This window comes from Notechis scutatus, chromosome 9 (assembly GCF_049901735.1).
Source record: "Notechis scutatus isolate UNSWTSFEM ecotype Mainland chromosome 9, rNotScu1.2, whole genome shotgun sequence".
NCBI classification, from domain to species: domain Eukaryota; kingdom Metazoa; phylum Chordata; class Lepidosauria; order Squamata; family Elapidae; genus Notechis; species Notechis scutatus.
The window spans coordinates 6,007,044-6,022,745 of record NC_142017.1 but is presented as its reverse complement, the minus strand read 5'-3'; the positions used below and the strand labels follow the sequence as shown (position 1 = coordinate 6,022,745).

Genomic DNA, 15,702 nt, shown 5'->3' with positions numbered 1-15,702 from the left:
ACAAATGAGTGGGAATGAGTTTAAAAAATATGAATGAAGCATTTGTGGAAAATTGGTCAAAAAGGCAATTGAAGAAGAGACCTTCTCTGGAAAAAAAAAACGCCTTGGAGGGGGGAATTGATGGGGGAGGACAAATAAGATAAAGCTTTCCTATTGCAAAATTGGAACAAGAAAGGATTCTTTGTTTAGCTGCGTTCAATTATTATTATTATTGGTGGTGCAGCTTGCTTTTAGCATTCTGCATTCTGTGCAGATGGGCCATTATGGCTTGTTCAGTTAAGATGTGGTTAGGAAGAATTTTGTGAGCATCGCCTGCTGCCCAAGCAGCAGATTGTAACTGTATGGCTTTCTTTCATTTACTCAGCTTGTGGCGAACGCTTTCATTTTCCTTTGTGGCAATTTGCTGGGGGCGTATCACAAGCATCAGATGCAGGACGCCTCCTGGGATCTGTATCGCTATACCTTAAAATGCATCCAAGTCCAAATGAAGTTGAAAATTGAAAAAAGGCAGCAAGTAAGTGTGATATTAAACGGTAAAATAAAACATGCTTTCCTGCCCGGTTCATTGTTAAGGTGCAGTTACTGGCATGCAGATAATTATTTAGTGCAGCAGATATCTCATTCCAGGTTCTCTCGGTGCTCTGTGAGTTTGGTTGTTTCCTTGCAGATGTTTCATTAGCCAAACCAGGTAACATCATCAGTAATGATTCCCAGTCCCCTGTAGCACTGAAGATGTTACCTAGTTGGGTAAGGAAATATCCACATGAAAATAACAAAGAAAGATCCAAGACCTCACAGTCCTTTTCCTCCTCCTCCTCCTCCTCCTCCTCCTCCTCCTCCTCCTCCTCCTCCTCCTCCTCCTCCTCCTCCTCCTCCTCCTCCTCTCCACAAACCACAATTCCCTTCTAGCACTTATGATGTTACCTAGTTGGATAATACAACATATGCAAGAAAATAACAAAGCTCAGAGATCCAAGGACCTCACAGTCCTCCTCCTCCTCCTCCTCCTCCTCCTCCTCCTCCTCCTCTTCCTCTTCCTCCTCCTCCTCCTCCTCCTCCTCCTCCTCCTCCTCCTCCTCCTCCTCCTCCTCCTCCTCCTCCTCCTCTCTGCAAATCCCCTCCCTTTTAGCACTTACGATGTTACCTAGTTGGGTAAGGAAACATCCACAAGAAAATAACAAAGAAAGATCCAAGACCTCACAGTCCTTTTCCTCCTCTTCCTCCTCTTCCTCCTCCTCCTCCTCCTCCTCCTCCTCTCCACAAACCACAATTCCCTTCTAGCACTTATGATGTTACCTAGTTGGATAATACAACATATGCAAGAAAATAACAAAGCTCAGAGATCCAAGGACCTCACAGTCCTCCTCCTCCTCCTCCTCCTCCTCCTCCTCTTCCTCCTCCTCCTCCTCCTCCTCCTCCTCTGCAAATCCCCTCCCTTTTAGCACTTACGATGTTACCTAGTTGGGTAAGGAAATATCCACAAGAAAATAACAAAGAAAGATCCAAGACCTAACAGTCCTTTTCCTCCTCCTCCTCCTCCTCCTCCTCCTCCTCCTCCTCCTCCTCCTCCTCCTCCTCCTCCCCACAAACCACAATTCCCTTCTAGCACTTATGATGTTACCTAGTTGGATAATACAACATATGCAAGAAAATAACAAAGCTCAGAGATCCAAGGACCTCACAGTCCTCCTCCTCCTCCTCCTCCTCCTCCTCCTCCTCTTCTCTGCAAATCCCCTCCCTTTTAGCACTTACGATGTTACCTAGTTGGGTAAGGAGATATCCACAAGAAAATAACCAAGCTCAGAGAGCACCAAGGAGCCCACGGTTCAACCCTGAGCTACAAATATTCTCCTTCGTTTCAGGTTCGGAAAGACATATTGCAGCCTTTGTGGCAGCCATTAAAATGAAAGCTCAGAAATATTTCTGAATATTATTATTCTAGAATAATTCCTGAATAGCCCAGGAACCTCTCTGGAAAACATGATTATAAGCGGAGCATTTGCAAACAAATGTGTGTTTTCGCACAGATTTGCAAGCGTTCAAGTTGAATTTCCAACACACGAGGGAAGCACTCAATGAATGAAGGAACACAGCATGGTCTAATTAATGAGCTTAACGAAGGCTTTCCTCTTATTAATTAGGTTAAGTTATTAGATGTTTTCGGTTGTTCTTGCAACCGTCTTTCCTTCCTCGTCCTTTGGTGAGATCACTTCTTGCTTTGAACAATTCAAACCTCCTTTTTTTCTCCAAGGAAAGCTTGCTTCTGTCAATCCTGCCAGCTCATATATCCATGGGAATGAAACTTGCCATCATTGAGCGTCTAAAAGAAACCAACGATATGAAAAAGCATGATAATAATTTCCACAGCCTGTATGTGAAGCGGCACCAGAACGTGAGGTAAATTTTTGGATTTCCAAGACCCGCATTTCTCTCGGGGATCGGTACTTTAAAGAGGCCATCAAGTTCTGGAGATTTTCTTGAAGGATCACAGCTTCCTCAAGCAGGACTCAGCGCAGAGCAATCCCAGACCATAATATTTTTTCCCCTCTCCTTTCTTTAGCATCCTGTATGCAGATATCGTAGGGTTCACTCGCTTGGCAAGTGACTGTTCTCCCAAAGAGCTGGTGGTGATGCTGAATGAACTCTTTGGAAAATTTGACCAAATTGCAAAGGTGAGTCAGTCTTGGGAATTGAAATCCCCACATCTTCAAGTTGTCGAGGTTGAGAAAACAACTGGCCTATTATTTCTTTTTTATTGTATGGTCTTACAACAAGATTGTATATGGTTGTGATGGTGAACCTATGGCATGTGTGCCACAAGTGGCATGCAGAGCCATTTGTGCTGGCACGCGAGCCACAGGCAAACTTACCTCACTGCGCATGCACGTGCCTCACAGCTGTTTTTTTTCCAATTGGTTTGAGGCCCTTTTCAGCCTCCCAGAGGCTTGGAAAAAGTCTCTGCAAGGCTTTTCAGGATGAATCATTGGCCCATTTCATCACTTCCTGTAATACTGGAAGTGATGAAACGGGCCTATAATTCGGCTTGAAAAGCCTTGCAGAGGCTTTTTCAAAGCCTCTGGGAGGCCAAAAAAGGCCTCAAACCAACCAAAAAAAAATCAGCTGTGAGGCGCAGTGCAGGTAAAGGGACGGGGTAGAGATTACCCATGCATGCGTAGGGGTCGTGTGAAGGGGGGGGGGCGCATTGCATTCTGGGTCCTGGCACACAACTGCGGTCGTGCTGGCACACACACAATTTTTGGCACAGGAGCCCAAAAAGGTAAGCCACCACTGGTAGATGGTTTAAGAAGCTATCTTTTAAAAAAATCATAGTTTGGCAGTACAGGTATCCCTCCACTTATGACCACAAAAGAGCCCCAAATTTATGTTGCTAAGCGAGACATTTGTGAAGTGATGTTTTGCCCCATTTTATGATCTTTCTTGCCACGTTTATTATGTGAATCGCTGCAGTTAAGTTGGGAACTTGGCTTTAAGCAAATCTGGCTTCCTTGTTGACTTTGCTGGCCAGAAGTTCGGAAAAGGGGATCATACAACCCAGTGGTGGGATTCAATTTTTTTTACTATCTGTTCTGTGGGCGTGGCTTGGTGAGCGTGGCAGGGGAAGGATCCTGTAAAATCTCCAGTCAGAGGTGGTATTTCCGGTTCTCCAAACTACTCAAAATTTCCGCTACCGGTTCTCCAGAACTGGTCAGAACCTGCTGGACACCACCTCTTATACGACCCTGGGACATTGCGACTGTCATAAATATGAACCAGTTGCCAAGTGCCCAAATTTTAATCACGTGATCGCGGGGATGCTGCAAACGGTTGTAAATGTGAAAAACAATCATGGGTGACTTTTTTCAGCGCCGTTGTAACTTTGAACAATCATTAAATGAACTGTTGTAAATTGGGAACTACGTGTATCACAGTCATCGGCTGCACCTGGATAATTTTTAGTTTGCATGGGGCAGCCAGCAAGATTTTCTACTGCTGTTGTAACTTCTAAATGAATGGTTCAGAGGTGGGTATTCAGCTGGTTCTGACCAGTCCTGGAGAACCGGTAGCGGAAATGTTGAGTAGTTCAGAGAACCGGCAAATCCCACCTCTGACTGGCCCCGCCAACCCCATCTATTCTCTGCCTCCTGAGTCCCAGTGATCGGCTGAGTCTTCTTTGGTTGCTCTGCATGGGAGAACGGAGCTGGAAAGCAGGTTAGTGGGGTGGGGAGGGAATGGGGAGTTTGCAGTATCCTTCTCCTGACATGCCCATCTAGCTATGCCATGCCCACCAAGCCACATCCATAAAACCGGTAGTAAAATAAAAAAGTTGAATCTCACCACTGGAATGGTTATAAATCAAGGACTGTCTTGCATTCTGAACCCCAACTAAATTGCAAAAAAAAGAAACCTGCCCCTCCCTCATTATATTACAGAAAAGCCTTACTTCAGATGAGGACAGCTGTTTTCTCTGTTTCCCCCCCGCAGAAAAGCCTATAATTTGCACCGCTTAAGTCAAATGCTGGTTAATTCATATTTGCCATGCTTGGTGATTCATGGGTTATTATTATTTTATTTTTTTGCAGGAAAATGAATGCATGAGGATAAAAATTTTGGGAGACTGTTATTACTGTGTCTCGGGCTTACCTGTGTCCTTGCCGGTACATGCCAAAAATTGTGTGAAAATGGGCCTCGACATGTGCGAAGCGATAAAGTATGTACTTTTAAAAAAATTAGTAAGTTAGGAGTGGTGTAGATAATGTAGCAGTACAATAGATAATAATAGGGCCTCGTAATCCTCTGAAAGGAGAAATTTTCTTCCTCCTGTGATTGTACCAGTGCAGTTTTTATATTTATTCTGTTAAATATTCACATGTAAAAAGAAAGAATTGTGCAGTTAGTTTACACTGATTTAAACTTCTGTGGATTAGAGCAGGGGTCTCCATCCTTGGCAACTTTAAACTTGTGGACTTCAACTCCCAGAATTCCTCAGTCAACACTCCTGTTCTTATCCATTGGTGGCTGAGGCAATCTGGGAATCGAAGTCCACAAATCTTAACGTTGCCAAGGTTGGATATCCCTGGATTAGACCATACATGGGTCTTATTTTCAATGTGCCGCTAGATCCAGTAGATTCATTTTTTGCTCCAGCAAGTTGGCATAGCCAGCTCCCTGGAATCTGCATAGTGCTTTAATTGCATTTCCATGGAATGAGTTCAACTCTGCTACAATCCCAAGCCATCAGCAAGGTGGGTGGGGAACCTGGCTTAATTGTCACCAATAGTAGTTGGCAAACCATCCCTCTTCAGAGTTCCAATGCAGACTCATTCAACTGACTGCTCTAGTCAAACAGAATTCCTTCAGGGTCTTTGGGTGTAGTGGTGTGAGGAAGTCACCTTGGGAGACGGAGTAGAGATGCTGCCTAGGGAACCACCAGATAAGGGAGGGTAGGGCCTGCAGCTGAATAACAGGCAGAGAAGGAGACTCAGAAAAACAACAACACTTCCTTCACTTCCCAAAAATCAGTATGATGGTTAAGTCTAGAGATGGGAAAATCAAATGGCTTTCCATCTTGTGTCCTACACTGGAGTCCTTATAATTTTTTTTATTTTTATTTTTGCAGGCAAGTTAGGGAAGCCACAGGGGTGGACATCAGCATGCGAGTTGGCATTCATTCCGGAAACGTCCTTTGTGGGGTGATCGGACTTCGGAAATGGCAGTATGATGTCTGGTCTCACGATGTCTCCTTGGCCAACCGCATGGAATCAGCAGGCATCCCTGGGTAAGCACGTGAAATAATTCCAGTGAGTGTCGTGGTGATGGCAGAGAGTGGAAATATAGAGCAGTTTCCTAGCTGAGGTTCCTTTTGTTGGGTTTAGTCCAAGGATGCAGAATGTTTGGGGTAATAATCTGATCTTTCAGTTGGCCACAAGATTTTGCAATGACATTAGAGCAAGAGTCAAGATGAAACATTCTGGGTTCTTGGTGAAGCAAAGCACCCTTAATTCTTTCCTTTAGTGCAAGGGTCTTCAAACTTGGCAAATTTAAGACTTGTGGACCTCAACTCCCAGAATTCCTGAGCTAACATGACTGGAGGAGGAATTCCGGGAGTTGGAAGTCCACAAGTCTTCAAGCTGTCAAGTTTGAAGACCCCTGATCTAGTGCAAAAAGAGCCTAAATTTTGTCGTCAATCTTCAGTGCCGAATTTCAGAACGGAATGCTTGATCATTTCCCCCCGATTTCAGTGTGTCAGAATGAAACCAGGAGGCCTCTAGGAAGTAAGCTGCTTTTATTCAAATTCTTTTGAATGAAAAGTATGCAGAAAGAGCGATACCTCTCATTTTGAACAGTGCAGTCTTGATGCGTTGGGGGTCTCTAACAGACCATAGATTCTTCACTCTGGAAAGTCTGTTGGGTCAATCCCAATTCCTTGATGTGATTTCTAAACCAGGTTTTAATGTATGAGTATATGTTGGAGGATGCACAACTTGGTAAACAATTTAAAAATAGCTAAATTCAACTTACTCACTCACTGTTATGACCCAGGGCATGGCAACAAAGCAACAAAGTCACAAAAGTAGGTAAAGTCCCTTTAATTCCTCCAACTTGGCCCCCAAGGTCCAGTTATCATCAGCTGGAGAAAAATCTCTCCCAAGAACAGTGTTTTAAAGGGAAGAAATTCAGTCCAAACCCAAAGTACATCTAAATTATAAATAAAAACCAACACAAACCACGCTGCAGCAATTAACAAGACAGGGCAGAATAAAGAATTGCAGACTTCCAAAAGATAACAAAACACAAACAGTTGGGAGGATGCCAGGACCCAGATAAGACTTCACAAATCAGAATAATTCACGCTTTGCTTCCAGCAAGGTACTGTGTGCAAACACCCTTTATATCGTGTTTTCCCAGCTGCAGCGAATGAAGGGAATCATGGCCTTTTTCTCCCCCGTAACCCACATTGCTCCCTTATCTGTTCCTCCCTGCATGCCCTAGAATGAAGAGGGGGTGGGCCGGGTCTTCCTCTGAATGTTCAGCTGTACTGTGCCCTTCTCCAGCTTCCTCCACAGCCATCGGAGCCACACTCCCACTCCCTGTCAGCTGTTCGACCTCTCACTCAGAATCAGATTCCAACAGGGGCATGACACTCCCTCCCTCCGTATCTCCCTCCCTCTCTTTCCTTGCTAGTTTGCTCCCTCCCTCCCTCCCTCCCTCTTCTGTTTAGTGAATTCTCAGCTTAGGTCGCCATTCACCACCTAATAAAAATCACAATTGTCTCCAAAATGTACTCAGAGTACACAAGTTAATCTAGATTCTGGATAGTAAGATATGTGCCTTTACTATGGCGGGCGTGGAAAGCTGCAAAGGGATATCTTGTAACTGATGGAACTGCTTTGTAAATATTTTCCTGGGTCTGCAGAATCATTTCCAGCCTTGTTAACAGTATTTTTAGCCTCTCGAAGAGGCAACAAGGGAGTTTATTTTTAGTCACTTTTATGGCACCAGATGGATTGATTATTCTTTCCGGTACATGAGCTTACCTGTTTGCTGGATACTCCTGGAAGTGCAACATCATTTTCTTTGTGTTCCTGGACACCTGCTTTGTACACTGCCGTAACTCAGTGTGTGGGCTATCAGAAAGAAATGCACTTTAGCTTTAGAACATAACAGCAGAATAAAGTATTTCACTCCAAGCCTTTTCCTGGAGTTATGATTGCGTATCTGCCAACATCTTGCTTGTACAGGATGAAACCAGAGAACTGCGAAGCCAAAACACGGCTGGTTAAGTGAGCAAACTCTTGCCTTTAAAAAGATGCTTTTACAAAAGGCAGAGAATATTTTGAAAACATAAATGTTTGCCTATAAGAAAAAAAGAACAAAATTCTGCCTCTTAAGATTTTATATATACAGTATCCTAACCAGAGGGATAATTCAAAGCTGTTTGTTTGTTGTTGTTGTTGTTTTATTTATTGATTTGATTTGTCAATCGCTTACAAGATAATAGGTATAAGAATAAACATGAGTATGAATACAGGAAATAGGTACAAATAAATGGGGAGAATAGGACAGGGATGGTAGGCACGATTGCGCGCTTAGGCACACCCCTTACAGACCTCTTAGCAATGAGGTGAGGTCAATAGTGGATAGTTTTAAAGTTAAAAGGAGTGGGGGTTTGAGGATGTAACAACAGAGTCCGGTAGTGCATTCCAGGCACTGACCACTCTGTTGCTGAAGTCGTACTTTCTGCAATCAAGTTTGTAGCGGTTTACATTGAGTTTGTATCTGTTGTGTGCTCTTGTATTGTTGTGGTTGAAGCTGAAGTAGTCATTGACTGGTAGAACACTGTATCGTCCTCCATCCATTTTTGCATTTCAGGGTTGGTCTTAGGAGTGAGAGAACGCTAAACAGTTTGCCCTGCTACTCTGTGTTTTGTTCTTGGGACTAAATGTATGAGCGAATGAATGAATGAATGAATGAAGTGGATGAGTCAACTTGACTGAATAAAGAATAACAAAATAACAGAGTTGCAATGGACCTTGGAGGTTTTGTAGTGTTCCAGACTAAAACTTTGGAAAACCAGAGGACCTATTGATTCACCTAGCTAGCTGATAAAATATCAAATAAATGATAGCATAACACATTGCTAGTGTCAAGCCTGAAACTGACCTATGTGTAGCCATTTTAGTTAGGCTTAGTATATATTCTTTTTCTTACTTTGTCTTTGGCAGTCATGGGGAAGGGTTTCAGGCTTGCCACATTCCAAAGTGGGGAGGAATAGAGATAGAGAGAGTTGTTTAGGCTAGGTGGTTCTTCTTCCCGTGGGAAAGCGAGCTGTCCGTGCTTAGGCCCCTTGAGGTGGAGATTTATGACATCAAGCAACGTTGAATACTTCTATTGGAGAATGTGACTTTTGGAGGTTGTTTTTAACTTCTAATATTGTGGGGTAATTCCGGGTTGAGTCAGATCTGGAATTACCACAGATTTTGCCAATATGATGCTTTCCTAAATAAAAGAAATTGTCTTGGAAGATGGACTTTGTTCTTTTCTTTTTAAATGGATTTCATCACTTGGAAACCTGACAGCTACGTTTTGGAGCAAAATGTTATATATGTATGTATGTATGTATGTATGTATGTATGTATGTATGTATGTGTATGTGTATGTGTATATGTATATGTACATGTATGTATGTATGTATGTATGTATGTATATGTTTTCGTAGAATTTCACGGGTACAGGTATGCAGGTCTTGGCGTGTTCGGGTCTTTTCCCATGTAAGATTGAGAGCATCTTGAGATCTTACACAGGAAAAGACCCAAAATCTTACACAGGAAAAGACCCAAACACGCCAAGACCTGCATATATCTATCTATCTATCTATCTATCTATCTATCTATCTATCTATCTATCTATCTATCTATCTATCTATCCACACACACACACACACACACACACACACACATATTGGCACTCTGTTTCCACCATTACCTCAATGGAGATTGAGATCTGTTGTTAGTCTTCATTGGTTCCTCTCAGGTTAACAGTATATTGGGCAGTCCTTGTTTTATAGAAGGGCACAAACAATCCCATAATGGCATTTGCTATTTTCTTTTTGTGACTTTGGAAAGTGCTTTGTTGCGTGTACGTGCGTGTGCGTGTGTGTTACTAAGTAAGCTGTACGTTGTGATGCTTCCTGAGAACCCTCAATGCAAGCCAGCTGAGTAAACTCTTGGAGAATAGCATCAAGTGTGATACACCCAGACGTTATTTAAGCAGGATGAGAGAAAAGTGCTTTCAGTTTAAAACTGAATTAAAATTGAATGAAGCCTTCTTCCAGTTGAAAACACAATGGGCCATTTGCTATCCACATCTTGATGGTACCTCTGCGCTAAGCACGTAGTAATACTTACTTTGATTGGCACTACACCCATCTCCTTCCTTGAAAAGGTCGGTACTCATCAGAGCAATATTGCCAAGTGTTTTATAGACAAACCTAATGGTGGGGAAAGCAAGAAGAGTGCTTTTAACAGGTCTGAAATCCAGACTGTGTTGTATTGGGGAATTGAGGAAGAAAAGCAGACCAAACTGATATTCAAAAATAAACGAGAAGAGCAGGCGGAGTTAGAAGCCGGAGTTAAGCATGTCATCAGTTTGGAGTCGTTGTGTTGCTGTGAGAGAAGCCAAGTCCAGCCCAGCCATGAATTCCGTTGACCTTTATCTAGCACAAATTTAACGCCAAGCGTTAGTTGACTAGATTCTTGTGTATAGGTAAGCAACAATAAACTCTTCGGTACTTTGACTCCAATGAATGCGCCTGGTTATTTGCACCTGACACCGATTCTGCCTAGAGACAATGTGAGATGGTGGCTTTTGGCAATAGGTGCTGAGGATGGCAAGGAGAAGCGGTGAGATGCTGGAGGATGTTGGATGTGTGTGTGTGTCCATCTATATATCCTCTTAGCCCCAGATGTTTAGGAAGAATTTAGTTGTTGTTTGGCAGAACTGCTGTGATGGATCCTTCTACCCATCAACCATGCCGTGGAGACTGCTATTTTACTTATTTAATAGTCTGGTGATTTAAACATGTTGAAGGAATTTCTCCAAAATACAAACCAGCCTGATCTATTTTTCAGATAAAAGACTTATGTGTCCTGCTTTCTAACTACTGTATTTTATCTAATCCTTGGTGCTGGTAGTTGTAGCCTTTTTATGTGTATTCTCATCTCCCACGAGGGAACTCATTTTATATTGTATAGTCTTTTCTTCCCTGCTTCTAATTTCACTTTCCCAAGAAGAATACATGAAGAAATAGTGGCTGTCACGAGGCCTTCAAGGGTGAGCCAGAATTATATATTATTGATACTAATATTTTTAATATTAATACTATTGACCTCACCCCTTTCCTAAGAGGTCTGTAGGGGGCGTGCATAAGCGCACCAACGTGCCTACCGTCCCTGTCCTATTGTTTCTCCTATTCTTTTATTTTTCTTATATGTAACCATTTCATGTATTCACAACTATGTATACATTTATACTTATTATCTTGTAAACAATTGGCAAATCAAATAAATAAATAAATAAATAAAATAAATTCTGACACACTCCTCAGACCTTGTTCCATTGTTCTTCAGTGCCTTCCTTTGCGTTCTCTTCCCATTTCTCTTCTCTTTCTGGGTTTGCAGGAGACGCTTGTTAAATAAACCAGAATTGCGCACAGTCAGAGAACAAAGCGGATCCAAATTAATAAAGCACATTATTATGGTTTGTGATGTGTGAACCAAGCTCCTAGTAAAGGAGAATATTTGTAGCTCAGGAGTTGAAATAAGATATGTAGATGTAAATAAAGGATTGATGATGTTACCTAGTTTGGGTAATGAAATGTCTGCAAGAAAACAATCAGGTTCAGAGAGTATCAAAGTTTCCTTGAACCAAATTACGTTGAGATTTAATTTACAAGAAGATTATCTTTGGGATCTCCTTCTCTCTCCCTCCATCTCCATCCCTCCCTCTCTCTCCCCCTCCCTCTCTCTCTTCCTCCCCTCCCTCTCTCTCCCTCCCTCCCTCCTTCTCTGTCTCCCTCCCTCACCCTCTCCTTCTTCCCTCCCTCCCTTCTTCCCTCCCTCTCTCCTTCCCTCTGTCCTCTCCCTCTCTCTCCCCTTCTCTGTCCTCTCTCCCTCCCTTCCTCCATCTCTCTCTGTCTTTCTCTTTCTCTGAAAACAGTCACAAACACTGCACAAAGTTCTGAGAATTGGCACAACTGGATGGTTCTATCATGCTATCCAGATGAGCTGTTCAAGAGCAACCCTGCCAGGAATCTTGATTTTGGCTGCCAAATGTGTAGCAGCAGAGAGTTATTGGCAGCAGCCATTGTAATGGTAATCGATTCCCAGGAATGATGTTTCAGCCCTTTGTACACTTCTCTCTCTCTTCTCCTCCTCCCCTGGGTCCTCTTTGCAGCCGCGTGCACATCACAGAAGCAACTCTAAATCATCTTGGCAAAGCTTATGAGGTGGAAGAAGGTGACGGGCACCTCCGGGATCCCTACCTTGAAGCCATGAATATCAAGACTTATTTGGTGATTGACCCCAGGGTAGGTATTCTTTGATGCAAAACAAACGAGCCATTTCTGTCTCTCTCATTTTGCATGCTGAATCATGGTTTAACATGATGTATGGGGTAGTCTACAATTGGTTGAGTTTGCACACCTGGAAAACTAAAAACAGGCGAACCAGTACAATGGTGTACCATCAGTATTAGCAACTCTTAAGATGTGTGGACTTCAGCTCCCAGAATTCCTCAAGGGAATTCAACAAGGAAGCCGAAGTCCACACATCTTAGAGTTGCCAAGGTTGTTGAAACACTGGTGTATAGATCTAGGGTCTCCTACTTGGGCAGGGGATTGGATTAGAAGACTTCCAAGGTCCCTTCTGGCTCCATTTTGATTGACAGGGTCAGGAATGTTGTTGTGTGAACTGAGCCAGTTACAAATTGCTCAGGAAAAACCCTGATGACGCAGATAAACCTCCAAGTAGCCTCAATGACTTTCTAAAAGGATGCAAATGACCAGCTGTCTTCCAATCTCCACCATCCAGCCAGAGCTGAAGTAGTTTCTTGGATGAGAAGCGAAACCAGAAAGAAAAATCAGAAAGTTTCTTGAAATATAGCACCTTTGGGACAACCATGGCCTGGATGACTGAGAATTCTCCATAGATGCTCAGGAAAAAAGGATCTCGAGTATTTAAAGAGAATAGAAAGTATTTGGACTTGAAGACCTCTGAGGTCCTTTCCAACTCTGTTATTATTCTATATTCTAAGAAGACCATCTGCAGTTACGCCGTATTGATCAATGATTACAATAAAGAAATGAACAGACCAGTGAGAGTTACAAAATTATCTTACAGAAGGGACCTTGGAGATCTTCTAGTCCAATCCCCTGCCCAAGCAGGAGACCCTATACCAGTGATGGTGAACCTATGGTACATGTGCCACAGGTGGCATGCGGCGCCCTTTGTTCCGGCACGCGAGCTGCAGGCAGACTTACCTCATTGCACATGTGTGTGCCTCACAGCTGATTTTTCGGTGGGTTTGAGGCCTTTTTCGGCCTCCCAGAGGCTTGCAGGCAGAAAACTAGCCCCCTTTCATCACTTCCTGTTTTTTCAAAAATACTGGAAGTGACCAAACAGGGCTAATTTTCAGCCTGCAAAACCTGCAGAAGCCTGCAGAAGCCTTCCTCAAGCCTTTGGGAGGCCGGAAAAGGCCTTAAACCCACCGAAAATCAGCTGTGAGGCACAGTGCAGATAAGGGGTGGCGGCAGTTGGGTGGGTGGGTGGGGATTGTGCGTGCATGTGTAGAGGGTGTGGGGGCGACACGCATTGCCTTCTAGGTGCCGGCACGCGAGCGCGAGTGTATAACCGCGTGCACAATTTTTGGCACAGGAGCCAAAAAGGTGAGCCACCACTGCCCTAAACCATTTCGGACAAATGGCTTTTAAAAACCTCCAGTGTTGCAGCACACACAAGTTCTGGAGCAAGTCAAAGTTGATGGTTGCAGACCAGGGATGAAAAAGACAAGGCTGCATCTCATTTTAGGTTTTATTAAAAATCCTAAACCTCTCCTCCTCCTCCTCCTCCTCCTCCTCCTCCTCCCCTCCTCCTCCTCCTCCTCCTCCTCCTCCTCCTCCTCCTCCTCCTCCTCCTCCTCCTCCTCCTCCTCCTCCTCCTCTTCTTCTTCTTCTTCTTCTTCTTCTTCTTCTTCTTCTTCTTCTTCTTCTTCTTCTTCTTCTTCTTCTTCTTCTTCTTCTTCTTCTTCTTCTTCTTTTTTTTTTTTTTTAAACTCAGCCACATCTGAGTCTCTGTAGCATATCCATGCAAAATATAAAGTTGATTTTTAAAAAAATAAGCAACAGAAGTAGGCAGAGAGGAGTTAAATGATTCTAATCTAAAAATACCGTTGAGTTCTGTTGTCTAAATATATATGTATATTCTTCAGCTGACACCAAGTTCGCCTTTGATCAGGTGGCCCACGATTTTATTTTGCAAACTCACATCTTCCTCCTGCTTGCTTCCTCCTTTTTTTCTTTCTTTTTTTTGTTTTGTTTTAGATCTTTATTATGTATTGTGGTTGTACCAGGTTTGGAACAGAAACGGGAAATAATGGGAGTCAGGTGTGGTATCCAAAGCCGAACGAAACTGAAGCCAGCAACCTGGAAGGTTTTTTTTTTAATTTTTGGTTGCGTGCAGTTTGGAAAAGGAGGGGGAAGAATGTATTAAACATTCAGTTGCCATGACCCACCGATCCTGGGAAACAATGGCTTTTAAATTTCGATCTCCAAGGAGCCCTTCAGGAATCCAGAATGGCTGTTCTTTAAATGTGTGTAATTAAACCGAATCGGCTCTCTCACACTCCTACGCTCGCTTTAAGTGCAGTTCTACCAGCATTTTGAGACGAAGAACTGATTTAAAAAAGAAAAAAGAAAGAAAAGAAAAGCCATTGCACAATGAATACTCCTAGTGTGCTTTGCTCAGCTTACAGAAAAAGGTTCGGGGTGGTTGTTGTTTTTCCCCTTCCTTCTGTTTTTCAATAATTTCTACAGCTCTGACAGGATTCCAAGGCCATGGCAACGTGTTTGCCTCCGATATTCTCATTAATAAAGGATATTAGCGCTACTTTGCAGAACCTAGCGGGCCACGGGCAGTCGCAGTTCCAGATGAATAACCCTCCGAAGACTACATTCTTGTAGAACAGTGCTTCCCAACCCGGGATAAATTACCCAAATTGGATAAAAGTGCTTTTTTCTTTGGGTAACAACCACATGAATCCATTACCAATCACAATTTGTGGAGGTCAATGCTTTGCTATTAACCGGTTTCTGTTTTGTTTTGTTTTTTTAAAAAAGCTCTTTTAATCCTGTTTACCCATAGTAGGACTCAAAAGTGCTCCAGGTCAGAGTTCGAAACAGCAACTAGGCCTATAGAATGCAAGATCCAATAGGAGAGAATATCTACAGCTCAGAGTTGAACTCTGGAGCCCTGGGTGCCTTTTGAGTTTGGTTGTTGGCTGGCAGACGTTTCCTTATCCAAGTAGGTAACATCATCAGTGCTAGAGCTCAAATGTATTTTCAACTGGGAAGCTGACAGGGGTGGGATTCTACCAGTTCAGCCTGGTTCTATAGAACCAGTAGCTCTGAAGAACAGCAGACACAGAACCAGTTCGCTGAGACAATCTTTTGCTCGTTTGTCCCACCCACCCACCCACCCAGGCTCTTGGCTGTCCTTTATTTCCTGCTTTTTCAACCTCAACTGCTTTGTGCCACACAGCTGAGGTTGAAAAAGCAAGAAAGAAGAGGATTATTAAATGCTGCGCACCTGCACGCAGTGCTTGTCTGTTGTCCAGGAGGCATTTTGCAAATGCATTACATGCACGCGCAGCAAAATGCACTCTACACTGAACCGGTAGTAACACCAGTTGAATCCCACCCCTGGAGACTGATCATCCTAGACCCAGCGAAATCCAAAAAGCGGTAGGGAATTCCTAGAAGATTAGCATTCAGATAAATCAGCCATCAACAGACACAGAGATAAACCATATTTATACACTATTCAAAAGAGATAATTTTAAAAAGCCAAGAAGGAAACCAAAAGATTTAGAACACATCTTCTCAAGCATCTAACACCCAGATAAGCAAGGTTTAATCCCAGACAAACAATC

General features: G+C 43.1%; 1 protein-coding gene across 1 annotated transcript in view; it reads left to right on the top strand.

Moving 5' to 3' along the window:
• ADCY7 (adenylate cyclase 7) overlaps positions 1-15,702 on the top strand; it is a 70,484-nt gene that overhangs the window by 30,963 nt on the left and 23,819 nt on the right. The window contains exons 5-10 of the mRNA XM_087971482.1: positions 365-514; positions 2,252-2,397; positions 2,561-2,672; positions 4,581-4,708; positions 5,618-5,776; positions 11,953-12,085. Coding sequence (XP_087827608.1) covers positions 365-514; positions 2,252-2,397; positions 2,561-2,672; positions 4,581-4,708; positions 5,618-5,776; positions 11,953-12,085 — 828 coding nt within the window. The remainder of the gene's footprint in view (positions 1-364; positions 515-2,251; positions 2,398-2,560; positions 2,673-4,580; positions 4,709-5,617; positions 5,777-11,952; positions 12,086-15,702) is intronic.